At 35.4% G+C, this 27,919-nt stretch overlaps 1 protein-coding gene and 1 non-coding gene across 2 annotated transcripts in view; both read left to right on the top strand.

Annotated features, from left to right (window-relative positions):
* Lrba (LPS responsive beige-like anchor protein) overlaps nucleotides 1-27,919 on the top strand; it is a gene marked incomplete at its 3' end in the record, with an annotated part of 362,529 nt that overhangs the window by 125,111 nt on the left and 209,499 nt on the right. The window contains exons 28-33 of the mRNA XM_028789471.1: nucleotides 1,380-1,539; nucleotides 4,765-5,215; nucleotides 13,310-13,443; nucleotides 22,084-22,162; nucleotides 23,242-23,375; nucleotides 27,608-27,669. Coding sequence (XP_028645304.1) covers nucleotides 1,380-1,539; nucleotides 4,765-5,215; nucleotides 13,310-13,443; nucleotides 22,084-22,162; nucleotides 23,242-23,375; nucleotides 27,608-27,669 — 1,020 coding nt within the window. The remainder of the gene's footprint in view (nucleotides 1-1,379; nucleotides 1,540-4,764; nucleotides 5,216-13,309; nucleotides 13,444-22,083; nucleotides 22,163-23,241; nucleotides 23,376-27,607; nucleotides 27,670-27,919) is intronic.
* On the top strand, nucleotides 9,087-9,255 carry LOC114640574. The gene has a single exon (XR_003714167.1). It is a non-coding gene; the product is annotated as a U1 spliceosomal RNA (small nuclear RNA).

Genomic DNA, 27,919 nt, shown 5'->3' with positions numbered 1-27,919 from the left:
TCTTACCTCATTTATAGTCCCGTGAGGAAGATGACATTAGATTTTTTTTTTTTTTTTTTTTTTTGGTGCTAGAAGGCACATAGTAGAAAGAGGTAGAGGAAGGGAGTTAAGGATTTTTGTAATTCAATGGGATGAATAAGGACTTAGTAAGGCCTAAGTAATCAATAACTGACTAAGTAAACCATGTAAATAATTTGCCTAATCATCACATTGTCAGTAGTTATATACATGATAGGAAAGGGATGTTTAATAAAAAAGGAAAAATATACATTTATCTTTTCTACCAAGACTAAGAAACCCATACTTGCAAACCTATGAAATGTAATAGATTATTAGGAGTACTGGAAATATGTCTAAAAATTAATTCAAGCAGGCCTGTTAAGGGATAGTTTTGGTATCTAATTTTTTTCCTAACTCGGATCTAGTTCTAACAGTAGTTAGTATTTTTTAATTTAATTTTTATTTTTTGAGAATTTCATATATGAGAACAGGTGATAATTGTTCTTTAAGTTCCCATCTGTTTTCTCTGCAACTAAGCTGAAGGCCTAGGGCAAGTGCCAATTCTCTAGGGAAAATCTTCAGACTCAGAGACTTACCAAATACTTGAGATGCTTGTAACTTTAGGTATGATAGGAATATTTGATATCCTTAAATTTAAAATAATTAAGTTAAACCTTTTCTGAGGCACTATCAGACGTGATGTGTGTAACATCTTTTTGCACTGGATACAGAGGTCATTGATAGTCACATAATATTGATGGTCTTCAGTAGAGCTTGAGTAGCCACCTCTATGCCTCAGTTTAGTTTGTCCTTTTCTTTGAGGAAAATGGTTTGTATTCAGTCCTGACTTGTGTCTGTCTGTGATATTTAAAATATTCTGGAGGTTCCTTTTCCATCCCTTTCTCTGTGTGATATCTTTACTCTTTTCTCTTGGATGTTTGTTCTGAACATGCTGGGTATCATAGTGCAACATCGCTGTGATATTATTAAATTTACATGTTTGAATTTTTATGATGAGAAGTAAAAAGAATCAGTTACCTTTGTATTGTGATAATTACTATTTGAGTTGCCTTTTAAAGTAGGATCAACATTTCTCTTAAGATTGACCACTTAATTATTTTTAAAGTTGAATTGGGTTTTCTGTTTCTGTGCTTGTGTACATTTTCATTTAATGTTACTACTGCCAAGAATATGTTTGACCTTGCTCAAGTGTATTTTAGAATTATTACATTTAGTAATAAATTATTATACAAATGATACATTATTTTCTGTGCACATTGAGAGATTTGTGAACATCTTTTATATTTAAATATCGTAATGTGAAGCAAGATTAAAATGTTAATAGTGGCATGAACAGTTGCTTTTTTTTTCTCCCTCAGGAGGATAGCAAGCAAGCTCAATTCTTAGCTTTGGCTGTTGTGTACTTTATCTCTGTTCTTATGGTCTCAAAGTACAGAGACATTTTGGAACCCCAAGATGAAAGACACAGTCAGTCTCTTAAGGAAACTGGTAGTGATAATGGGAATGTATCACTTCCTGGTAAGTCTCCATGTTTTATTTTCTGGTACTCAAAGTTCAAACAAAGCTTTACTGGTTTAGACCCTGATTCTTGAAACTTTGTGTAAAGTGAGACCATAGCATTACATTTACCAAGAGCAAAATATTTTAACTATGTTTACTAATAACTCTTTAATTTATATATTGTATAATTATTTCAATTGGGAGATGAGTTTTGCACTGTAAGTGGTCCATTCAGTTTAAAGATGAGAAAGTGTTATTCCTAATAAGTAAAGAGTACAAATTTTTACTTTTGTTTGTTGTGAAGGGTAATTCAGTCTTTTACAACAGATTTCTAGGAAATTGTTTACACAATTAATAGTGATCACTATTGTTTTAAAAGTAGCTTTTAGCTAGGCAGTGGTAGCACATGCCTTTAATCCTAGCACTTAGAGGCAGGAGGATCTCTTGAATTTGAGGCCAGCCTCTTGAGTTCCAAGACAGCCAGGGCTACACAGAAAAAGAAATCCTGCCTGGAAATACAAAAACTAACCAACCAAACAAATGAAAAGGAGCTTTTAGTTACAGACATATAGTTAGATAAACAGCTTTCATAGTTACAGAACTAGCTGCGTTGAGAGGAGCGGGCATTCCACCCCCTGTAGGTTTTTATTCAGTATGTATTAGATTGTTGTATTCATGTAGATTTGAACATGCGAGAAGGAAAAGACTCCACCTTTCTGGAGCTTATCTTTGGCAGGAGGAGACAGAAAATATTTTTTAATAGACAAATTTTATGGTATTTTAGAAGGCAATGAAAGTGATAATAAATAAAATGTCAGGCATGACAGGAGAGATGCTTTATGGACTTTTCTTTAAGAGAAATGAGCAGTCATTGGAGTGTTGAATACAAAGTTATTACTGACATGTATTTTAAAAATAACACTCTGGGGCCAGTGTTCAGCTGATAAAAGCATTTGCCATGCAACCCTGATGATCTGAGTTCAGTCCTCCAGAATCCATAATGAAAGGAGAGAACTTACTCTGTATATTTCACTCTGTATTCCACATGTGCACCATGGCATGTGTGCACTATGATTCAATTGTGTGTGTGTTTATATCATATGAACATTATATATATATATATATGTGTGTGTGTGTATGTGTATCATGTGAACATTATAAATATAGAAACAACAATAAAAATAAAATTTGATAAATTTAAGTAACACTGGATTCTGTGTTGAGAATACACCTCAGAGGAGAAGGAAAACCAGTGTTTAGTTCTGCGCTGCCATGTGACATAGTACATTGAAACTTAGTAGTTTAAAACTACAACATTCTTCATATTGTATAATTTCTGTTGGTGTCATCTGAATATAACATGGTGGGAATGTTCATTCCTGCTCAGATGTTTCCTAAGACTGAGATTAAGATGACTTTTCTGCTGTCTAGTGCCTCAGCTGGGAGGGCTCTGGGCTGAGGTTGGCTGATTGTAGCAGTGTTATGTTGGGGGAAGGTCTTAATTCTTATGGTAACTTAATTCTTTGTTTTCTTTCATTTCTTTGAAAGAGTTTTCTATTTTCATGTAGTGTTTCTCATTAAAGTAGAAGTCAGTTAAATTTCTTAACAGAGCCAATTTGGATTCTGGTAAAGTCAAGTCTGGCAGGCTTTATTAAAACTCAGCTTTGGAACTGGCTGTTATTTTGGATTCTATTCTTTTAGATAAGGATTCTATTGAACTAGCTCAAACTGAGGGATTTCTTTTTTTTGGTTTTTCGAGACAGGGTTTCTCTGTGTAGCCCTGGCTGTCCTGGAACTCACTCTGTAGACAAGGCTGGCCTCGAACTCAGAAATCCGCCTGCCTCTGCCTTGCAAGTGCTGGGATTAAAGAAAGGATTTCTTAAATACCAGAAGTTATGAGACACTAGGATCATTAAATCAGTTGCCTTCCACTACCATTTATGGGCATAGTGTAGTAATTCACTTGATGTGATGACTTGATGGGCTTGGGTTGTTGTGTCCACACAGATATCTAGAGGCAATCAGATTCAGGATATATTTGGGTGACAGAAGAACAACAGTATTTCTGAATATTAGTGTGGGTATTTTAAAAAGAAAAGATATTCAATAATTACTATAAAATAACGAGTAGATTGAAAGTAAAGTATTTCAGTTTTCAACCTGTTGACTTTAGATATTTTGACATACAAGATATAGATAAAGTAGTGAGATAACAGTCAGTGTATTATACATATGTATGATATTATATTTGCTCCTTTTGTGTGTACGGTGGAGTTGTGGTTGTCAAGAGGTGTGGGATCACTAAGGGAAAATAACGTAGATGGAGGTGGCGAGAGAACCAAGGACTGAAAGGCTCATGGATTGACTTCTAAGTTCTTTGAACCTGGTAAATCAGGGAGGATGTTGAAGAGATCACTGAGAAACCATTGGTGAAGTGGTATAAGAAAAAATCCTAGGAGTCAAGGGAAGAAAGAATTATCAAAGTATAGAGGACATCCACCATCTTGCTGTACTGTCAAGTGCTATTAGAGGACTGATCATTAAATTTGGCAAGGTGTACTTTTTAGTGAACTTGAAAAGAACATGTTGGTTGGAATGGTTGGAAGTTTGATTGATCAGAGAGCAACATTACACAGCAACGTGGAGTTGCTTGGGTTGGGAATTTAGCCAAGTTGATAGAGTGCTTGCCTAGCATGTATGAAGCCCTGAGTTTGATTCCCCAGCTCCTCATCATCTGGTCGTGGGGGCACATATCTGTAATCTCAGTAATCAAGAGATGGAGGGAATAAAAATCAGAAGTTCAAGGTCTTTCTTAGATTAATAGCAATCTTGCACTATGTGGCCCTGTCTTAGTAGGGATGGGTATGCTCCTTGCTGAGGCAGATCATCAGCAGTATTGATTTATTCTGTATATGGGAGAGGTTGGCCTCCTTTTCCAGCAGTGGAAACTGTTTGAGGTAGAAGTTTTTACTTTATGCACTGTTGGCATTCTACTTTGTTTTATAATCCATGCTTATGTTACAATTACTTCTGAAGGCCGATACAGGTAGTTATTATTTATTCATTTTATCATCTAACTTTAGTTATGAGGCACATGCCCTCATTATATTTTAAAGTTTATGTAATAACTTTTGATTTTGAGGGAACATGACACAAAATCCTAGATGGCTACTGAGACTTTAATATACCTTTATAAAAAATTAGTTCTTGATTTTTTAATTTACTTTTCTGTTTTTGTTTAAGATGCAGAAAACACACTAGCAGAATTTAGCTCTTTAACTCTGTCATCTGTGGAAGAATCATTGGAAGGCACCTCATCTACTCGAAGGAGGGACTCTGGCCTTGGTGAGGAAACAGCTTCTGGCTTAGGAAGCAGTATGTCTGTAGCTTCTCCAGCAGCACCTCTGGGTGTCAGCGCGGGTCCAGATGCCATCAGTGAGGTGCTGTGCACTCTTTCTTTGGAAGTCAATAAATCTCAGGAAACAAAAATTGATGGAGGAAACGAGTTGGACAGGAAGGGGACACCATCAGTCTCAGTTTCAAAAAATGTCAACGTGAAGGACATTCTCCGGAGCTTGGTTAATATGCCAGCAGATGGAGTCACAGTGGATCCAGCCCTTCTGCCCCCAGCCTGCCTCGGTGCTCTTGGAGATCTGTCTGTTGACCCACCCGTGCAGTTCAGATCCTTTGACAGGTATGCAAGTAGTCCTTTGTTTCTGTATGCTTATGTTTGCAAATTGTCAAGGTAAACAGAAATTCAATATGAAAGTCTAAATTTTGTGGCTTCAACATTAGAGTGGAATGTTTCATTCTAATTTATAAAATATATAAGGATACTTTTGTTGTATGTGCAATATTCTTAAGTATTAACATTTTCTATGCCACTAATATTACTTTAGGTATAGTTTTAGTAGGGCATTAGCACACTGTATGTAAAAATGCCATTTCTTTACCCTTTTTCCTTCTTTCCCCTTCCTTTTTTTTGGTGTGTGTGTGTGTGTGTGTGTATGTGTGTGTGTGTGGTTACGCTTTTGACATTACTTGAACTTACAGTGGTTATCCATAAGTTTTTGCTACCAGTATTATATCATCCTTTATGAAAACAATAACAAAATATGTTGGAATCAAGATGCTAGTAGATACAAGACTTCAACTAGGTGTTCTGAGCCTGGAAAATTTGAGAAAGCTAACTACAGAATCTTGTTGATTATGTAGCCCTAAGGGTTTTTTGTTGTTGTTGTTATTGGTGGTGTTGTTGTTTTTTTAATAGATTTATCTGTTTTCTAACTATAATCAGTTTATACGTGTTGCCTAGGATGCTGTCCAAGGCCCTTCAGCATTGCTAGGCAGGTGCTCTACTACCAGCTCTAATATGTTAGTCTGTTTATTGTTAGTCTGTCTTTATGTTTTATAAAGTTTCTTGTCTTTATATTATGTTAGTCTGTCTATATATTGTTAGTTGTCTTTATATTTTATAAAGTTTCCTTTTGTTCTACTTCCAGCATACAGTTATTGAATGAACACTTTTAAAAATTAGTAATTTTGTGAATTAGTAAACTTATAAACAGAAAAGTTCCTACTACAAAATTTTCATTTTTCTTGAGACATTAAATTGATAATATAATATTTAGATGTGCTTTAATACATTCTGTGTTTTCTATATAAGTATACTCTTATCTTTAAATAAGAAAATTGAAATTGATATAATACTGTTTAAAATTTAAAATACTAAATATATTATCTAAATTTCTTTAAGCTTATTTACTTATTTGTATTTTTCTTTCACAGCTTTTCATGTATATAATACACTCTGATTATCCCTGCCTTATTTTCCTATTCTTGTGCCCAGCTCCCATTCAACCCCTCTTCCCAGCAAGCAGCTTTCCTACATTGATTTTTTTTATGCTTCACTGCCTGTATTCATTTATTTAAATTATATATGTCTGTGTGTGGATATGTACCCATGAATGGCGGGAGCCTGTGGAGCCCAGAGGATCCCCTGAAGCTGAAGTTAAAAGCAGTTGTGAGCCAACTGACATGCGTGCTGGGAACTGAACTCTGGTTCTTTATAAGAGCAGTACATGCTGTTAATCACTTCTTCAGATGCTTCTCTACACACATTGTATATAATTAGGATTGAATGACAGTCTTAAGTCAAATGATGCAGTTTGAGATTTTGTCCCTCAAGTCTTTGAATGTTCCTGAGCTTATATTTATCTATTGTTGCCTTAGAATTAGATTGACATTAGTATATTTTTGACAGACATATTACAGAAGCAACAGCTTCTTCGTGCATCTTGTCCAGTGGTGTATGTATGGTTTTGTCTTAATTTAGCTCACTCTGGTCAAGGAATACAGTCATATGCACCAAGTCTCTCTACTATTATGGAATTCCTTAGGACTAGAGGTTATAAAATTTATCACTTTATCATTCATTTGTGTATTTAAGGTTTTCTGTTTTATTTTATGGTTTCTAATATTAGAGGCTTCTACATATTAGATTATGTAATAACATATTTCTCATTAGTCCTTGTCCTCTATTTCTTCATCTTTTGTAAATAGTGTCTTACTATGTTTCTAGGACAGCATCAGATGACACAGCTCACAAGGTTGTATACTATAGACACTTAAACTCATGGTAGTCCTTTTTACTTGGTCAAGACTGGAATTATGGGTGTGATCTACTGTGCCCAGATGAAAGTCAACTTAAATTTGTGCTAGTTTTAATAATAAATAATTTGGTGGCTAAATACTCTAATTAATTGTCTTATTAATATACTTAAATTTTTCATGAATGACCAAAACTTTTTTATTTTCTTTTTTGATAATGCTGAAATTAAATCTCTTCTCTCAATATCTTAAATGAGATTACACGTTTACTTAGGGATTCCGGCTTAGGTACTGTACTTTAAAAGGTTTGTTAAAGTAAGAAAAAACCAATAATTTATGTGGTAGCTTTTTTTCTGGATATTCTGTGGAACTTAACATGTCTGGTATGCATTTAACATATTGTCTGATGAATACAAACTCTTCTATCTCTCCCCTGTCTTTTTTCTTAGCAGGAGATACCTTTTAAAAGACCTCTTTTTTTTTTTTTTTTTTTTTCAGCCATAGGGCAATGGAGTGTCTTTGGGAATTTCAAAGCATCCCTCTGATCATGTGTTTATCTCAGGAATGCTGTGCCAGAAATCAGAACTCTCCTCATATCTTAAGAATTATCAACTCCCAAGCAATAGCTGGGAAGTTTAGTGTAACAGCTACGTGAGTGAGCCTTGCTGAAAGGTTGCCAGCTTTGGTCTCGGTGAAAGGGAAGGTGTTAGTGTTCATTCCCATGCCAAGATTCTTGCTCTTATCTAATTGGAAGATCCTTGCTGGCGATTAATGGATGCCAGGGATTTATCTTGATAAAGTTCAAGGGCTGGTCTGTGTTTTCAACTGAATCCTTAGGGACTAAAGTACTCTGTCAAAAAAGTTTTTTCTTTTTTTCTTTAGTAAACCATTTTCATGTTAAATAAAACAGCAATGTGAAGGTTTGTGATAGTTTGAACTAATACAATTTTGAAATGAAAATCCTGAAACTTGTCTGGTATCTATTATTGCTTTATTTGTGGTTATTACTAATTAATTTTTGGGAAAACCTTCAGACTACCTAATTCAGGAAAAATCAAGAAAAATAACAACAAACATGATTTTCACTTGCTATAACTGTAAAAAATACTTCCTAAAAAAATCTGTACACTCTGAGTGTGACTGTAAAAGTACTTCCTAAAGAATCTGTACACAATGAAGCAAATGCTGAGTATTCTAAATGTTCACTGAAGTTAATGAGTTCATAAAGATAATCTATGAATAAACTTTTCACTTTAATATCTGGGTTTTAATTGACATTTTGAAAAACTAGCTGGTGCAGTTGGTTTTTTGTTTTCTATATTCTTTATGACAAAATGCTTTAGTTATAATTAATATTATTCAAAATTCAGATAATTACTTGCTTCTTAAACATTAAGACAGATTTCGAGTTCATTTTTTTAAGTAGAAGCTTAAGGCTTAGGGTATAGCTCAGTGGTACAGCTTGTGCTTAGTCTGTGCAAGATCATGTGTTGAAAACCCAGCATAAGAGGGAAAAAATAATGAGTTGGGGATGGCAGAGTTTAAAAAAGCTCTATGCTTTTACATTTTTCTATTTTTAAAAGAGAATACAAAATCTTTTGTTTTTACATAGCTAATTTCCACTGAAGAGTGATAAGGTTATATTTTTAAGTTATCTCTTCAAAATGTAGACTGTACTTTCCTAGTTTAGATTTATGCTGACAGGATGAACAAAATGAGCTAAATATCTCTTCTCATGAAGATTCTAGTCTTTACACTGAAACTTTATCATAGTAATAAAATGAAAACGTCCCACATGTACATATTATTTATTGCATTTTTAATTAGATCATGTGATTTTGGGTTTTATTTTAATCTGTCTGGCCCAGAGCTTTAGCAGCATTATGTTACATTTTAGAACTGATTTGAATCAGGTTATGCATTTAGAAATTATTAATTAATTATTATACTAATTAATACTTACTATAAACAGCAGGGGAGAAAACATGATCACAGAGGTGATTCTCCCAGTGCCAGTGTTATTCATTGCTCTGCAGATGTGCTGACTCCTGATATTTCCCCAAATGTGGGAAACTTGATTGCATAGTTTCTGGTAGTGAGGGGCTGTTTTCACATTCTCCCCTATTAATATTAAAGAATAGAAGGAAAACTTTATTTTTCTATTCATTATCAGATATATTTTATAATTTAATGGTGGTATATGCATAATTTCTTATCTGGATAATCTTCATTTATATGCTGTGTAGATAATTATAGTGCATATATATTCATGAATATGCTAGCTGGAGAACTCAGTGAACATATTGGAAACAATTTACTTGTATGCTTTGTGTGCATGAATTATATGGCAAGTAAATTATAGCTTAATAAAACTTTAAAACAGTTCATTGTAAGGCAATGGCTCAATCGCAATCTGATTTTAGGCATATGTAGATTTGTGGTAGATCCTGAAAATTTGTTTTAACAAGTCCCTTAGTTAGAGTTTCATTGCTGTGAAGATCCATCATTACCAAAGAAACTCTTATAAATGAAAAATTTTAAATTTAATTCAGGCTGGCATACAATTTCAGAGGCTTAATCTGTTATCATGGTAGAAAGCATGCCAGCGTCCAGGCGGACAAGGTTCTAGAGAAGGAGCTGAGAGTTCTACATTTTATTTATTTATTTCATGTATGTAATTTATACTGTCGCTGTCTTCAGACATTCCAGAGGACGTCATTTGATACCCATTAGAGATGGTTGTGAGCTACCATGTAGTTTCTGGGAATTGAACTCAGGACCTCTGGAAGAGCACTCAGTGCTCTTAACCTCTGAGCCATCTCTCCAGATTGGAGTTTGGCATTTTAATCTGCAGGCAACAAGGAGGAGACTGCATGTGGTTGACACTGGGCATAGCTTGAGCATTTAAGATCTCAAAGCCCACAGTGACACACTTTTTCCAGTAAGCCCACACCTTCTAATAGTGCTGATCCCTATGGCCAAGCATTCAAACACATGAATCTCTGGTGGCCAAATCGATTCAAACTACCATAATAAGTTATTTTATCTTTCTGAGCTTGTCTTAAAAATTTTAAAAATGTTTTAAAAAGGTATTTGTTGGTACATATCTATAATCTTAGGAATTGTACAGGGTGAGGGCAAGATGGTGGAGGAGCAGGAATTCAGGGCTCTGGCTTCAGATACTTTTTGTATTTTTTTCTCCCAGTTATTATTATTAGTTTTTAAAATGAAATTAGTGTATACCTTAACAACGTTTTTCAAAATGAGCTACAAATTTTTGAGAATAAGTGCAAAAATGTGGGGAGTAAATATTTACTAAGATGAATAAAAGAATGCTATTTTTCACTTTTCTAAGTATTATTTATAATATGCTAAATGTTTAAAACCCAAATCAATGTTTTGCTGTGTTTTAATTTGCCCTGTACAAATAATGATTGTACATGTAAAGGATCAGATATGAAGTGTAATATTTGATGAGCTTTGATCAGTGTATGTACTTTATTACACAAAACACCAGTCAGTGTTCTCCCTTAGTACCTAATCCCTTTTTCTGTCCCCACAGGAAATTGCTATTTTAACTTTTTACAAAAAGCATTTATTAGTTTTCCTTCTCCAAAACTCTTTTTAAAAAGAAAGTAAAGAGTATTTTCTTAAACATAGGCTTCCTTAATTTATTTTGACAAGTGTCTTAGTTAGGGTTTCATTGCAGTGAAGATAGTACCTTTGAGATTCAGCCATACTGTTAAGTTTATTAGCACTTTGTACTGTACTGTACTGTACTGTACTGTTGCATTATGGTATTCTACTGTATAAGTACTCACTGTTTAAAAACTTCATTTTTCTGTATGAAGGACACTTGATCAATTTCTAGTTTGACCCAGCTACTCTAAAGCATCTGCAAACATAACTGTGTTATGGATATTTATATTTTCTTGAGCAAAGTCCGAAGGTATAGTTAGTTGTTGGGTCATAAGTTAAATGCTTGTCTAAAGTTTGATTACAGAAGTAGATTTTTTTTCACTGCCTTGAATTGAATAAAGGACCTCAGATGTATTAGACAAAGTGCTGTACCACTGTCTTCCCATAATTCACTAATCTAAATATTATTCTCCCATAAGTATATCTGTTGTATGTATGAAACAGATTGTGGTGATTCTTTCGTGAACAAATGTAAAAGTGAATCATTCATATTTTCATTTTTTACCTAATTGTTAGGACATGAAAATTTTTCTTACATTTTAACATATAAATTTCTGGCAAAACATGCAAATATTATATTTGTATTGTTTTCTGAGGGTACCATCAGCACATATGTATGTGTACATGTATGTGCACACATACACAAGGTCATATCCACCTCTTTTTGTGTCAGTGATCTTTCTCTGATATAAACTATCATGATTTAAGCACACCATATTGGATTGGGGGCTCAGGTGGCTGTTGCTTCTATTTTTTAGTATATAGTTAACATTGGCAGTCACCCTTATAATGATGTGACACCAGCTACCCCCAAGTACATTGAATAAGCCTTGCCTAGCACAAGATAACTTGATTTAATTGGCAACAGTATTTGCCCTCAAATGATAGTCAGTGAAGTAAAACGGAACCTATTTCACTTTGTTCCTTTTTTTTTAAAATAACAACAGATATGTATTTTTAAAATAATGAAATTACATGCCTTAGAAAGTATGAATACATTTATTAGGACAAAGTATCTAAGTAACTTTGTTTAAAAATCAGATACTTTAAAGCTATTAAGGGAATACTTTCAGCTTACAGTATTGTCAACAAAAGACGTGATTAAATAAATTGAATGTTGAGGACTTTAAGCTTATGGTTAACACCGGGTAATTAAAAGTAAGAGCTGCAGTGGGAGTACATTATATATCAGCTGTCCTTTACCTCATTAACTGGGGTTTTGCATGTTTATGGAGCTAACTTCAATTAAAAATGCCTTTTAAGTTGTGTCTAACAAGATCTTTTAGTTACTCTTTTAGTATAAAGACACTTTAATTGAAATCGGTATATCATAAATACCTGTGTTTGAATCGTATACAATATGAACAACTGGTTATTTGGTACTTTGGCTGTTTAAAAAAAATGTCCATTGTTTTCCGTGTGATATGATCAAAAGCTATTGTGTTTCATGAGCTATATACATGTATCCATTACTTGTATAGATATTGCTTTTTCTTTTAAGAGAGTTATGATTTTAAGTTAGCAGTGCTTTAAATTTCTTATTAGAACATACTGAGTTTTCTGCATCAGTTGTGAAGTTTTTAAAAAAGTTTATTTCTTGTCCTCATCAATTCCAAAATTCTCTCTTTTCCCCCCAAAATTCTCTCTGATTGTGTTTATTAGAAAAATGAAGATGGTCTTAAATTAAAAAAATTCTAGTGTAAATGTTGGTTAAAATGTTAAAATGAATTATTTTTATAGGATATTGTCTTAGTTTTAAAAACAATGAGGCTGAAGAGATAGGTTGTCAGTAAAGTGTTTGCTGTGAGAGGATCTGGGGTTGTCCTTATCTACAAGCTGTCTGTGTAGACGGGAGGGTGGGGGGGAGGTGACAAGGATGGCTCAGAGGTTAAGATCACAGGATGCTCTTCCAGAGGATCTGGGTTTGATTCCCAGCACCCACGTGGCAGCTCACAGCTGGCTGTGACTCCAGTTCCAGGGGATCCAATATCCACTTTCAAACTGCATGGGTCCCAGCCACACATAGTACAGACAGAATATTCATATGCATTAGATATAAACAACTAAAAACCTTGGATGTGATGTGCTCTTTTAAGTTCGGGCCTGGGGAGACAGAATCCTGTGGTCCTTGGGATTCACTAGTTGGTCAGCCTAGCCTACTGAACAGTTCTGCCCAGTGGCAGACCCTCTCTCAAAAACAAGATGGTGGGTGCCTGAGGAATAACATCCAAAGTTGTGGTCTTGTTTATGCATGCAGGCTCTGTCTGTCTCTTAATCCCTCTCTCTCATCCCCTCCCTCCTCCTTCCTCTCTAAAAGAGAAAAAGGTATGTAAATATGGATAACTTTGAGGAGATTTTAAGTAGTAAGGATATTCTAAAGAATATATCAAAATAAGGTAGCTAGAAAATGAACCTTAGCTTCTTTTTATTTTTAAATGCATATAATTAAGTAATTTATATTTTAAAACCTTTATTACAGAAGTGTCGTCATTGCAACAAAGAAATCATCAGTCTTAGCTCCCACCCTTACTACAAGTGCACCTAGTAATGCTGTCAGTGTGGTTTCTTCAGTAGACTCCACCCAAGTCTCAGATGCAGGAGGAGAGTCACCAGGTGAGTTAGGTGTCAATGAAGTCAACAGAATTTCTAGATATTTTAGCAAATCTTAGGGTTTTGTGATAAAACCAAGAAGTTTGAAAGGTGCTTTAGAATCTCTGTGCTTTTGTGTTTTACTGTTGATTGTTTACTAATATCGTTGTGTTTACAAAACTACTATTGATTGTTTACTAATATTTCCAAAAATCTGAGTAAAAATTAAAAAATAAAATCAGGGCTGGAAACTCAATTCAGGTGGTGCATACTGGGTCCCAGTTCAATCCCTAGGGCTGCATGAATCATGGTGCACATACCTGTAAACCTAGCACTTCCAAGGTAGAGGCAGATGATCAGAAAATCAATGTTGTCTTTGTCTATATAGTGATTTAAAGACCTGCTTCAGCTGTATGAGACCTGTCTCAAAAAAAAAAAAAAAAGAAAAAAAAAGAAAAGAAAAAGAATTCAGTATTGTTCCACTTCAGCTTAATACATTATAGTGTATTAAAGGTATGAATGGCTACATGCTTGATAGAATTATAAGAATATACATGTATTTTTCTTTTATCTACCTTGTTGTTCTTGAGAAAGTATAGAGAAGAGTATACATCAAAATGTTTTGATGACATAAACCTCTAAATGTAGTTAATGATTGTTAAATGCATATCTACTTATATACTTCTTTGTTTATTTTTTCTGAATTAGAATCTTGTAAAATACTTGATGCTCTCAAATGGTTTGTCATTCTCGTACTAGCCACTGTGGCACACAGTTTTTTTTTTTTAAAACGGTAATCTTATTTTATCCAGCTTTCATCTCATACTTCTTTTTGACTATAAAAGCATATTAACGAATGAATATTAGAGCTTAAATCCCTCTATGTTAGCTGAAGGTTAGAGATGATAAGTAAAACTTGAAGGATGCGGTATTAAGAGAGTCAAGTAGGATGCTGGGAGATGACTTAGTTGGTCAGGTGCTTGCTTCTACAAGCAGGAGGACCTCAGTTGGGATCCCTAGCACACAAGTAAAAAGCTGTGTCCAGTGGTGCTTCCCTGTAATTCTGTCACTGGGGAGGCAGAGATGGGAAGATCCTGAGGTTTTCTTGTAGCTAATATTGCTGAGTTAGTGAGCTTCAGGTGCAATGAAAATGTTTTCAGTCTGAAAAATAAGGTTGAAAGCAATTAAGATAGACCTGACATTGACTTCTGACCTCCATGTGTACAAGCATGGTCACTTAAGAACCCACAAACACAGGTACCAAACAAGCAGTGTAAGTAACACCTAGGAAAAGGAAACATCTTACACCACTGATACCGTGTAAGAGATCGTGCTGTTTCATAAACATAGTAGCAAGGTGCTAGAACTTCAAAGGTGGATTAAAGGATCAGAAGTAATTATTTTTCTTATTTTGGGACCACTTATACAAGCGTCTGCTTTCCTACTTTTATTTGGCTAACTAGTTGGTCTCTGAGAGTTTTGATGTTACTTGACTAGCCACAGTCAGCCCCTGGATGACTTTGTTTTGTCTTATGTTTAACAAAATAAATATAATTATTTCTCTAATCTTTCTGTTTTTCTTTTGAGACTAAGTCTCATTTGATCTTTGCCCAATTTGATCTTGAATTCACTATGTAGCTAACAGTGAATCAAAATTTGTGATCCTTATGTCTCTGAATCCTAAATGCCACTGGTTGCCACCACACTTGGTTTATGTGGTGGTGGAGAGAGAGTCCAGTGACTTACCTGTGCTAGACAAGCATTCTACCACACTTACCTGTCTACCCACCCTACTTTTTACTTTTATTTTACTTGTCTTAACAAAATTTTGTTTTTCCTTTTCTTTTTTTTTCTTTTTTTTTTTTTTTTTTTTGGTTTTTCGAGACAGGGTTTCTCTGTGTAGCCCCGGCTGTCCTGGAACTCACTCTGTAGACCAGGCTGGCCTCGAACTCAGAAATCCGCCTGCCTCTGCCTCCCAAGTGCTGGGATTAAAGGTGTGTGCCACCACCGCCTGGCTACGAAATTTTGTTTTAAAGTTTGAAATGCAGTTAATTTTTAGAAAGTTCATAGCATTTAAATGTAAGAGGAAATGTTCATAGTATGTTAAAGAAAATCAGTACTTTATTTAATAGTAACTGTGTTAAGTATATGACTTCTGTGTATGGTAAAAGTGAGTCAGCACATTTCAAAGTTACTTGATAAATTTCATACAGTTGTACTACTGGTTCTCATATACTGTTGTGTCTTGCACATCTAATGCCTGATCTTCACACACTTGTGCTTGAGTTTCTGGTGTATGCCATCGTGCCCTGCTTCTCTGCTACGACTACACATTTGATTCCTCTTTTTAGAATTTACTTTTAGGGTCTTTATTATTATTATTTTTTTCTTTTTAAGCTGAGGACCAAACCCAGAGCCTTTTGCCTGCTAGGCAAGCACTCTCTTACCTCTGAGATGAATCTGCAACCACTGGTATTTTCTTTAAGAATTCATGAGAAGTACACATGTTGTTTTCATACATAGAAAACAGTAGGTATTAAGTTAAAAATTCCACCTGGAAACCCAAAGTTGTAATAGTATTGCATTATGTGGTTTAGGGTATTATTTTATCAAAGCAAAAAGATTCAGTAAACTGAACTGACTAAAACTCTGTCTCCCAAGTGCCTGGACCTAAGCTCTTCTTTACCTGAAACTTGCTGTTTACCAGGCTGTCCTTGAACCCAGAGATCTGCTTGTCTTTGTCTTTTGGGATTAAAGGTATGTCTGTATTCCAGCTGAATCACACAGACCTAGAAGGTCTTTGGATGTGATCTCTTGCCAGAGAAGCCATGTTGCTGGATTAAAATTCCTCTACATAACATGTTTTCGTATGTTAATATTCAATACTCTTTTTAAATATGATATCACTTTTTTCTGTGGTGTTGAAAAGTATAAATAATGAAGACAAAATTGGAACTGTCTCAGCAGTGGAACCAAGTGCAGCATTCTTTAGGCATTTGTATACCAAGTGCTTGCTATTTTGCAAAATCTAGCATCAGTCTTGGCTCTATATAACATTAAGACTAAGAGGTTTATCTTTATTCATTTACTAAGAAAAGCTTCCTTTCTTTTTGAATATTTTTTATGCATTATAGAGTATCTCTTGCAAGACAGACAGTCAAACACAGACTATTCACTTACATGCACGTGTAGCAGCATAGCAGTGCTTAGTGATTAAAAATTGTAACTTGATTTAATATTTTTTTTTTTTTGGTTTTTTTGAGACAGGGTTTCTCTATGTAGCCCTGGCTGTCCTGGAACTCACTCTGTAGACCAGGCTGGCCTCGAACTCAGAAATCCACCTGCCTCTGCCTCCCAAGTGCTGGGATTAAAGGTGTGTACCACTACTGCCTGGTGATTTAATGATTCTTTACTGTAAGGAGCATTAGTTATGTAGATCCTTAGGGAACTTGTATAAATAATATTTTACTCCCTGCATAGATGCTAGATGGAGGGTCTATTTACAGATATCTGGAAAACTGTCCGTTTGAAAGAGCCAGGTTATCAGTGCATAGATAAGAAAAACTCTGGTCTATGCCTTCCACATGTTGGAAGAAGCCTTTGCATTTACATGTGTGATGATCTGTTGGGAATGTTAATGTTAATCTGAATCAAATTTATCACAAATTTATATTTTCAGTTAAAATGCATAATTACATATTTTTTCCTGATGGTATTAATGGCAGTCTCATGTGACGTTGTTGGTATATTTGATTTTTCTATTTCTTTATTTTTTAATATTGCTAGTTAATTTTTTATCTTTGTTGTTTAAGTGTCCTATGCTTTAAAGATTTATTTTTATTTTTACTTATATATGTGTATGTGTCTGTGTGTGTATTCCAAGTGTGATGTGTTTGGGTGCTTGAGGAGGCCAGAAGAGAGTGTTGAACCCCTGGGACCAGAGTTACAGTGGAAGCTGCAGGTATACACGGCTGTGGACTGTCTGTTTGATATGGTGCTGGGGCCCAAATTTGAGTCCTTTAGAAGTGCTCTAGATTGTTGAGCCATCTCTCGACCCCCAAGTCCCATGAGTTAAAAGATCATTTTGTAAAATTCGTTTTACTATATTTACTATTAGGAAAGAATATTGGCTTTTTTTTTCAAGTGCAGTGTTAGGAAATAACTTTTGTCATTGTTTTATTTGGAACAAATAGTATTTCTATTCTGAAAAATAAAATCCTGCCCTCCCCACCCTCTGAATTTAATGTAAGGCCTGTGTGTGCAACGCAAGTGCTCTACCACTGAACTGTTCCTTACCACTCTTTTTCCTTCCCTCCTTCCCTTCTTCCCTGCCTCCCTCCTTTTCTTCATGCCTCTCACCTTCTCCCCCCCCCCCATCTGTCTTTTTTTCTTTCTTTTGTAATGGGTTTATTTGGTACAAGAGTATAGGGAGATAATTCTGCTTATTGTTAAGCACCAAGGAACAGTCTGCAAAGGTCCTTTCACAAGTGTGAATGTTGGAAAGGGGGTGCTATAGATGATTGTTGCTGCTGATGGTGGCTGGTTCCAAGTCCCAGCTTGTATGTATGCCTGAGCTTTTCTCAGTTGAAGACTGTTGTCAAATAGGAACCGTTGACTGATTTTCAGGGTCTCTTGGCTGTATTTACTAAGGCTTTGACTTTTTCAGATTCTTTTACATTCATATATTTTTGAAGGTCTCTCTTATCCTCCCGACAACATTCATTCTATAATTATAGAATTATGTATTCTATACATATAACCGTAATGTTTGTTCTCTCAGCATTTTCTGGTATATTTCTAACACTTGGGTATACCTGGAGGCTGCCATTGAAGAAAGGAAACAAACAAATAACAGAAATACCAAAAAAAGAAATGGCTAGTCTTAGTGGAAGTCCCAAGTTCAACTGAACCCAAATTTCAACTGTTGGAGAACCCACATTTGAAACCAAATGCAGGAGCTATGCCTTGCTAGCTGGCCCAGCCTGGGAAGCCTCCAGTAAGCCAGAGATTCAGACCCTGTCTCACTTTTTAAAAATGCATTTCAACTCGTCAAAGTTGAAGTCAGAGCTGGGAGTATAGCTCAGGGCAATCTTGGGTTCAGTCTTTAGTGACACTTTTAGTTAGGAACTGGGAATTTTGGTGGCTCATGCCTTTAATAGCAGCATTTGGGAGGAGAGGCAGATGGCTCTTTGAATTCTAGGCCTGTCTGGTCTATAGAACAAGTTCCAGGACAGCCAGAACTACATAGAGAAACCCAGTGTCAAAAAACTAAGATAAATAAATGAGTAAATAGACACATAATTAAATAAGCGGTATCAGTTAACACAGTCAAAAGATAATCTTGCTGTATAATTTTTGCCTAAATATATTCTTTGGATTTATTTCATTTTTATTTTTCACATTTAAGTAGATAGGTATTTATGTCTTTCTCTTTATTGATGTCATAAAAATTTAGGAAGAACAATGAATTTTAGAGAAAATAGCTGATACATTCAAAGTATATAGTCTTTTAAAATACTACCACTTGTCAAACAATGCGCAAGAAAAGTTAATTAATTAATTTATTTATTAGGTCTTATTATATAGCACAGGTTGGCCTCCAACTTCTAATCTTCCTGGTTCAGGCTCCAAAGTATTGTGATTACAGACATATGCCACCACACCGTCTTGACAAATATTTTATTAATCAATTATAATAGAAGTCAGTGGCCAGCAGTTTTTCAAGAACCAATTTTACTGTCAAGAATGTAGCAAATGGGGGTAGGGGTGTAGTTTATTTAGTAGACTACCTATTTAGCTGTGTAAGGAATAAATTTTTATTTTGGATATAGTAAGGTAGAAACAAAGGGCTTTCCAGAAGTAGGAGAATTGCTATTTTTTTCAGCTGAGTTCTTTTGCTGTGTGACCTCATGTAAAGTGCTTGTCAATGTGTTCTAACTAGATGTAACTGATACTCTTGTTTTAAGTTGGCTTAAGCCCACTGCAGTAAAGTAGAAAGCACTTGGTAACCAGTGGCATGCCAGTCACAAACTTTATTACAAGATTAGAGATTGTGTTCGGTAAGTTTTATAAGAAGAAAATGAGGGATTTAGATTAAATACTATGAGGAAGCAAAGTAATTCTTGAGTCAGATATTGTAAGTAATACTTAGAAGAGAAAACTTAGGTTACAATTATAACTGGTAAAGAAACAGCAGTTTGGTATTTTTTTAAGATTGATTGATTATACATGTGTACACTGTAGCTGTCCTCAGACACACCAGAAGAGCATCAGATCTCATTAAAGATGGTAGTGAGCCACCATGTAGTTGCTGGGAATTGAACTCAGGACCTCTGGAAGAACAGTCAGTGCTCTTAACCACTGAGCCATCTCTCCAGCCCCAGGCAGTTTGTTTTAAAACTTGGGCTGTTTGATTATTTTTGTTTCTTTGGGCAGAGTTTGTGGTTTTGTTTGTGTTGTGACATGATTGCACAGTGGTGGTGATTTTTATATAGATTTTTCATAGTCCCAGGGTGCCTGTGCTCAGAAACTGCTTGTCCCAAACAAGAGAATGCAATGTGTGGTTGATACTGAGCACGTGGATGTCAGAGCCGTACCACCTTTTAGTTTGTTTCAACCACTTTCTCTACATTTTAGATAGGCATTTATTCTTCTGTTATTTTTTTTCACTACACCAGTTTTGTTCTGTATGGATGCTTCCAGCATACTCACATCTGCGGTTTGAGAAACATAAAACATATTCAGCTTCTGATAGTGCATAGATTTCAGAGTTCTGTTTATCAGCTGTGTGTGTGTGGTGTGTGGGGCGTGTGTGTGTGTGTGTGTGTGTGTGTGTGTGTGTGTGTATTGGCCTCTCTGGTCTACCTTGGTCATTGTGGGATTTTGTCTCTTTTATTCTCACATTTTCCTGGCACCTTGTAGGCTACAACATTAAGGAATCAAGATTTGGTGAATTTAGTGCGGCGGCCAGTGCAGTGTGCACATCTGTACTTGCCACCTCAGGTCTTTCTCACAATGCCAGATGGACGCTTGCAGCTCATTTGGCCCTGTCTTGCAGAAGGAATTTAATACGGCATTTCTTCCTAATACTGGGTAGATAGCAATTACTCTCCTATTTCTGTTCTACTTCTATACTAGATTGATTGATATCCTGGATATTTTGATACTTAAACAGAAACTTATTTTCCATTTTTCTTTCATGAGATTTTAAACTTTTCATACCTCAGAATTATTTCCCCAAGTAAATCTTTTGGACTTTTCTTCAAGTCTTGCCATCATATATTTTGGTTCCCATCCATTCTTTGCTTTGTTAGATTTAGTTTTCTGACATATTCTCTTATCAGGTAAATTTATGAGCAGTTATTTCTTGATAATGCAAAGACAATGACTTCTGTTTAGGAGAGAACAGTTTGAGTACACTAAACAGTAAGAGGATTGAATTAGTTGTTAATATTAAGATGTATGCATTAAAGGTTATATTGCGACATAATTGGAAAGACTAGAGTAAGACCAGATAATGTAAATTAATTTTATTCAGTACTTTAAACAAAAACACTGGAATAAAATGATAGGAAAAAGAGGGATGGTAACAAAATAGGCTTGTTCAAGTACAGGAGTTGGGATGATTAGGAGAATTACATTTGTAGTTCAAGTTAATGAAGTTCTTCAATTATGTTTAGAATCTCCAGCTGCTAGAGGTAAGTGGATGGGAAACATGAGGCTTTTCTGTTCTTTAATAAGTGCTGTATGACAGCTGGAAGAAGCACATTTACAGTATCAGTTGGAAGCCAGGCATAATGGTGTATATTTGTAATCCCAGAATTTGTATGGTGGAGTACATATAGTAAGTTCATTGTTATTCTTGGGTACATTCTAGCTTCAGGACAACCTGAGCTAAGTGAGACCCTGGTTTGTTTGGTTTTGTTTTGTTTTACATACAGTTGGATAAAGGAGATAGGGGAGGTGGTAGTACATACATGAAGTACGTGGTTTGTAGGTATGGCTTCACTGCCAGAGTGTCCTGGAGGCTGAGGAACAGACCAGATCTTAACCTGCTAGTATTCTCGTAGGCTTGCTCTGCTGTCCACTAGGCTTTCTTACCAAGTGTGAAACTCCTTGTGAAAATCTGTTGCCTTGCTGTTATCTCCTCTGTGATTTTGGTGGGGGGTGGGGAAGGGAGGCATCAGTTTCCTCAGGTGTCTCTGGATTGTTCACTATGTTACTCTTGATCAGTCATGGTGTAACACACATTCTCCAGTGATAGCTAAAAGAATATGTTCTTCGTGATAGTGATACTGTTGTTTAATGCTAAATTAGGAATTTTATCTTTCCAGGTTTTACTTTATTGAAAAGAAAGCTGCTTGTTAGTTTCTGTTGGTGCTAAATAAAAGAAATCTTGAAGCTAACTCAGCAGATCAGAATCTATCAATACTTGTCTGTTTCTTCTCTACCCCTTGGGTCAGGGGGTTGCCAACTCAACTGACATTATAAAGGGATTTACATGTAAATTATCGAGAAAAACTTAATTGTTAACCTTATCTAAGAGTGATACATGTTTGAAAAAAAATACATTTATTACATGTTTGTTGCTAAAGAGATATTTGTTTGAATCCTTATATCTAGATACAGAAAATTACTGTCAAATACTTACTTTTTCTTTTATAGGAAGTAGATCACCTAATGCAAAATTGCCATCAGTTCCAGCAGTTGACTCTGTCCCACAAGACCCAGTTGCACACATGAGGTATTTAAGCTGCTCACTTGGGTATTGAAATTTGTGCTTTTTTATGACCCACCCTTCTCTTCCCCCTCCCCTGAATCTTTCAAAATTTATTTTATTCCAAAATATTGTTTTAGAATGTTTATGAGAAATGTCCACTTGTAATAAAAATTCTACAAGTATGGCACATTTATAAGCTTATGGTATATATTACAAATAATTATGAATTATTAGGAATACATTGTTCCTTTTCTTTAAAAGTGTTAAAGTGATGATATCTGGTCAATCATGATCATATTAATATTGCCATCTACATAGAGTTTTACTTTTACTTAGAATTTTGATTTGGAATGTATGTTCCAGAATTTAATTCTGAAATTTATAGCCATATTTTCATTGACTATATGCCAAGTGGTCAGATAAGTTTTGTTTTTTCTTACCATCACTGTCAAATCCCTGTCTCCCTAGGGCACTCGGGTACTTCTGCGAAGGGTTTGTGTTTGTGGGATCACATAGGCCTAAAAGGTTTTGTGAGGCATATGGAGAGACCTGTGAGGAGGGGGTTGTGGAGAGCAGAATCTTTTAGAGGGTTGTCTGATAGTTTCAGTGGGAGCCGCTCTGTTGCTAATATAAGATATGGAAGTACTATTGTGATCCCAGAGTAGCATGGGCTATTGACTTGGTTCCCTGACATTCAGCATGCCTGTTTATTCTTCTAAACTCATTAAATGTATGTGACTAATTATATATGAACATATATACACACTCATGCAAACTGGTTAATATGTTGAGATAATTATAAATGTGTAGTTTATGGTTTTTCTAACCAAGTCTCTTAGATTATATTAGAAAGAAATTGTTATCACGTCCCACTCCTCCTCCTCCCGTCTCCAAGAGGATGTCTCCACCCACCCCCAGTCCACTAGACCTCCCCACTCTCTCGGGCTCCAAGTTTCTTCGGGGTTAGGTGCGTCTTCTCTGACAGAGTCCACACCTGGCAGCCTTCTTAGGCATAGTAATTTGTTTTTTGGTTATTTTATGTTTCTGTGGAAGTATATTTTACTTTAGAACCTAGAAATCTAACTGTCAACATCTTTTGTTAGTATTACAGAAAGACTAGAGCATGCACTGGAGAAGGCAGCTCCTCTGCTACGAGAGATTTTTGTGGATTTTGCACCTTTCCTTTCTCGGACTCTTTTAGGTAGTCATGGACAAGAACTGCTTATAGAAGGAACAAGTAAGTGATTTTCTTTGTTCTGTTTGTATGTATTTACATTATAAAGTTATATGCTCGAGTAAGAAAAGTCTGCATCTTCTTAAACGTTTTCACCATTGGCTAGCCCTCATGTAGGTTTGTGTCTTTTGAAGATTTTTTTTTTTTTTTTTACAAATTGGTTATATTTAAATCTTTTTTTTTTTTAAACCAGCAATTTTGATGGTGCCTTAGTTAGGGTTTTACTGCTGTGAACAGACACCATGACCAAGGCAGCTCTTATAAAGGACAACATTTAATTGGGGCTGGCTTACAGGTTCAGAGGTTCAGTTCATTATCATTAAGGCAGGAAGCATAGCAGCATCCAGGAAGGCATGGTGCTGGAGAAGGAGCTGAGAGTTCTACATCTTTTTTTCAAAGGCAAACAAGAGAAGACTACTGTCTTCTAGGCAGCTAGGAAGAGGGTATCAAAGCCCAACCCAACAGAGGCATACTTCCTCCAACAAGGACACACCCTCTAATCATGCTGCTCACTGGCCTAAGCATATTCAAGCCGCCGCAGATGGAGTTAGGCCAAAATAGTAGCATTTGTTTTTCTGTTGCTGGTGGTTGAACTTACACAAGTGCTTTACTGTTGAGTTTAATTTTTAGACCAGGATTTATTTTTTAGTGCAATGAAATTAACCACGGGGATTAGGAAGACTAGTGTAACAAGGTTTTGCTTATACTTTAGATCCATACAAACCATGGATAATAATGTAGAATGCATTATTATTTTCTGCTAGTACAATTATATTTTATGAATAAAACAGTACTGTAAACTACTCTGCTCTTATATATAATATAGGTGACAAGATCTCATTTATTTGATGTTGTCTTGCTAGATAGCATGGAGAAGAAGATTGTTGAGGAGACTAGTTACTAGGCTACTTACAGAATGGATGAAGGATAGTAGTTCTTTTGGTTTGCTTTTGTTTTCATGAGGCACTGTATAGCTAATGTTTTCAAAAGACGACTCAACTAGATGAAGGAAGATTTAGTTCAACAGAAAACAATTTTTTGGCCGGGCGGTGGTGGCGCACACCTTTAATCCCAGCACTTAGGAGGCAGAGACAGGTGGATTTCTGAGTTCGAGGCCAGCGTGGTCTACAGAGTGAGTTCCAGGACAGCCAGGGCTACACAGAGAAACCCTGTCTCGAAAACAAAAAAAAAAATTTTAAACAACTGATTGTTTTCAGGAACTTAAGACCACTGTGGTGTTATGAATTAGGAATCCCAGCATTGGGAGGTAGAAGCTCGAAAATTGGGAGTTTTAGCCCTGCCCATGACTACATGAGAAACTATATTAAAACAACAATTAATTTAATAGGTTAACTTAAAAATATCAGTTGCCATCCTCAAACTAGAGATTTTAAAGGCCAAGCTTGAGAATTAATTTTGTTTGAATAGGTTGGGTTATAATTATTGTGCTTTTTTTTTTCAACCCAATCGATGGTGTAATATAAGCACTGATAATTTACTAAAGCGCAAGGATCCTGGTTTAAAACCAAACCAAACCAAACCAAACCAAACCAAACCAAACCAAACCAAACCAAACCAAACCAAACACCAAACCAAACACCAAACCAAACACCAAACCAAACACCAAACCAAACACCAAACCAAACACCAAACCAAACCAAACCAAACACCAAACCAAACACCAAACCAACCCAACCCAACCCAACCCAACCCAACCCAACCCAACCCAACCCCCTTTATTTCTTCTTCATTGTCCAAAATACTAACTTATATTTGGTGATGCATGATCTCATTTCGAGTTCAAAAGTAACAATGAGTTTGAAATACTTCAGTTACACATCAGTAATTTATTTAATAATAGTCTACTTGGTGTAATTATAAAGGATACTTATTTATTAAGTAATACAATTTGAAAATAATTGATTTAAAGATGCAGATAAGTTTCAATTGAAAGGCCATTCAAAGCCTAATTTTTGTTTCACATATCAAAAATTCTTCAAGTTGTATGTCTACTCATGAAGGTTCATCTTTATTCATGGAGTTATGTATGTGTGTTTGTAGCATAAATGTTCTTTCAACAGATACTTAGTGTGAGAAGTCCAATGCCAGGTCTATTATGTCTCCCCACTCTGCTCCTTAAGCACATTTACTACTCTGCAAAAACACATTAGTTGTTCAACTAAAAGTGTGATATTACATGCCCTTTCACTACCATTGTTCAGTGCGTATGTTTCTCTGTAATCTTTGTATTTGATATATTTATTATAAAGATTGTATGTATTATGTTATTCTGCAATAAGACTGAAATAAGCAAATATATATACATGTATTTTTCTACATAGGTATTGAATTACCTGTATGTGTGGTAGACCAAAGACCGTTGTATAAACTTTTCTAAATTTGGATGCCCGAAATCCTTTCTGTCTCTTTTGTTCATTACACATATGAATAGATGTGAAAAGGTCTGGATTAGAATCCAGAAGTAATAATTCTGGTTCCTGTGGAATTAATTAACTCATTTAATGAGGATTAATGACCTAACTCTGAAAGGTTCAGAATTGATTCATTATAAGAATTTATTTTGGGGGTCATTTTCTTTGATTTTTGAGATTATATTTATACCATTTCTTCCTTCTCTTTCTTCCTTGCAAACCTTTCCATGTACACTCACTGCTTTCTTTTTCGAGGAGAAATTCATAGCCTTTTATTCATTACTTGCTGTTACATGCATATACATATATGCATACACACACATACACACATACACACACACACACACACACATACACACACATATTCCTAAATATAACTTGCTTAGTCCGTATGTTACTTTTATTAATATTTTCTCGGCTGACCATTGGCTTTGGGTAACCGATTGGAATCATTCTCCCTGGGGAAGGAAGGTTGTCTCTCCTACTCTCAGCAAGAGTAATAGGTTCTGATGTTGGGGTAAAACTGTGCTTGTATCTATTTTATATTTTAAGAAGTGACAGATTTTGGATCAGTGGAAGCCCAAGCAAGCAAAGAGAGGTGGTAGCTCTGCCCTTCCTTTCCTGCTTGGCAGCCTTTGGGCTGAGGTGTTCCCATCATCTTAGAAGTGCAAACCCACACGTTAGTAATGACCTGCTTGCTTAGTGCAGCCCAGAAATGCTATGCACACATTTTTATGCCACTGTCTACATTGCTTTTGACATTTCTAACATGGCTAAATTGTTATCTCTTTTTTTTTTTAAATAAGAAAGTGAAAAGTATTTGTAAAGCTTTAACATGCCAACCAGTGCCATTGTTCAGTTGAGGAATTATTCTTTAAAAAGAAGAAAAACTGAAGAGCATGACGATAAGAGATAGGGAATGAGTGGGATGTATGGAAGTTTTAGTGGAGTGAAAATGGAACTAGCACCACAGGGCTTTGAATAGCACTAGAATGTATGTAATAAAGAGTTAACAGTTGTATGTCTTTGATAATTATAATGTCTTTGGGTTATTCAATCCTCATAATTGTTGGAATTACTTTTTAAGTATATTCATAATAGTAAATTCTTTGAGCTGTTCTTTGATTGTATTGGGTATTTAAAGTAAATAACTCTTTAGATGGTTATTAATGATATAAACATTTCTTCCTAAGGATATTTTTAGTTACTATAAAACAAAACATAGAGAGGAAAATGTAAATAGTTTATAAGAAATGGGGAATACATAACAGACAATGGCTTGCATTTCTGTTAAGGTTTAGTGTGAGGTCGGAGGTCAAGGTACTAATAAGAGTGTTTGGGATGTCTGCTGCCATGAAACAAAATGGAAACTTGATTGATAGCTGGAGGGTTGGAGGGAGAGAGTGTGGTGGAGAAAGCAAAGGTCAGGGAGCTATTTCCCTTCTCTGCATGCATAATGATCAGGTCTCAACCAACAACATGTAGATGATCATGGGCAGTATGGCATATGTTGTATGCATTTCTATGAGTATCATGAACTATAATTATAGAAGAAGTCAAAATTGTTTGAGTATCCTGAAAGTTAAGATAAAATAGTTTACAGAAGTGGTCATTTTGATACCAAGTTTAAAGTAAGCACAGAGTACTTTGTTTAATCACACAATCTAATGTGTACAGGTATAGTTTTTAGCACAATATTTAACATTTTAGTTTTAAATCAATTTGGACAAAAATAGCATAAAAATGAATCTCTGGAATTTTTAAAAACTTTGTGTTTTCTGAATAACTTTCTCTTTAAATTAGGTCTGGTCTGCATGAAGTCCAGCAGTTCAGTTGTGGAGCTGGTCATGCTGCTGTGTTCCCAGGTGGGTGCAAACACCATCACATGGCGATGTAGAAGGAAGTTCTCGTGTGTTTGTTTGACAGCTTCTTGCTTTATTAAATTTTTATATCAAAAAAGTTTTGAGTGTTATCTTAAAAGGATTTAATTTCTATCTTAAAATCATTACTTATATATAGTATTGATGATTTTGAAACATGAACTGAGAGTGTGTATGTATGTGAGAGGGAGAGAGAGAGAGAGAGAGAGAGAGAGAGAGAGAGAGAGAGAGAGAG

Source organism: Grammomys surdaster, unplaced genomic scaffold, assembly GCF_004785775.1.
Source record: "Grammomys surdaster isolate TR1022 unplaced genomic scaffold, NIH_TR_1.0 125834, whole genome shotgun sequence".
Lineage (NCBI taxonomy): Eukaryota > Metazoa > Chordata > Mammalia > Rodentia > Muridae > Grammomys > Grammomys surdaster.
Note: the sequence above shows the minus strand (reverse complement) of the source record. Positions and strands in the feature narration are given on the sequence as shown.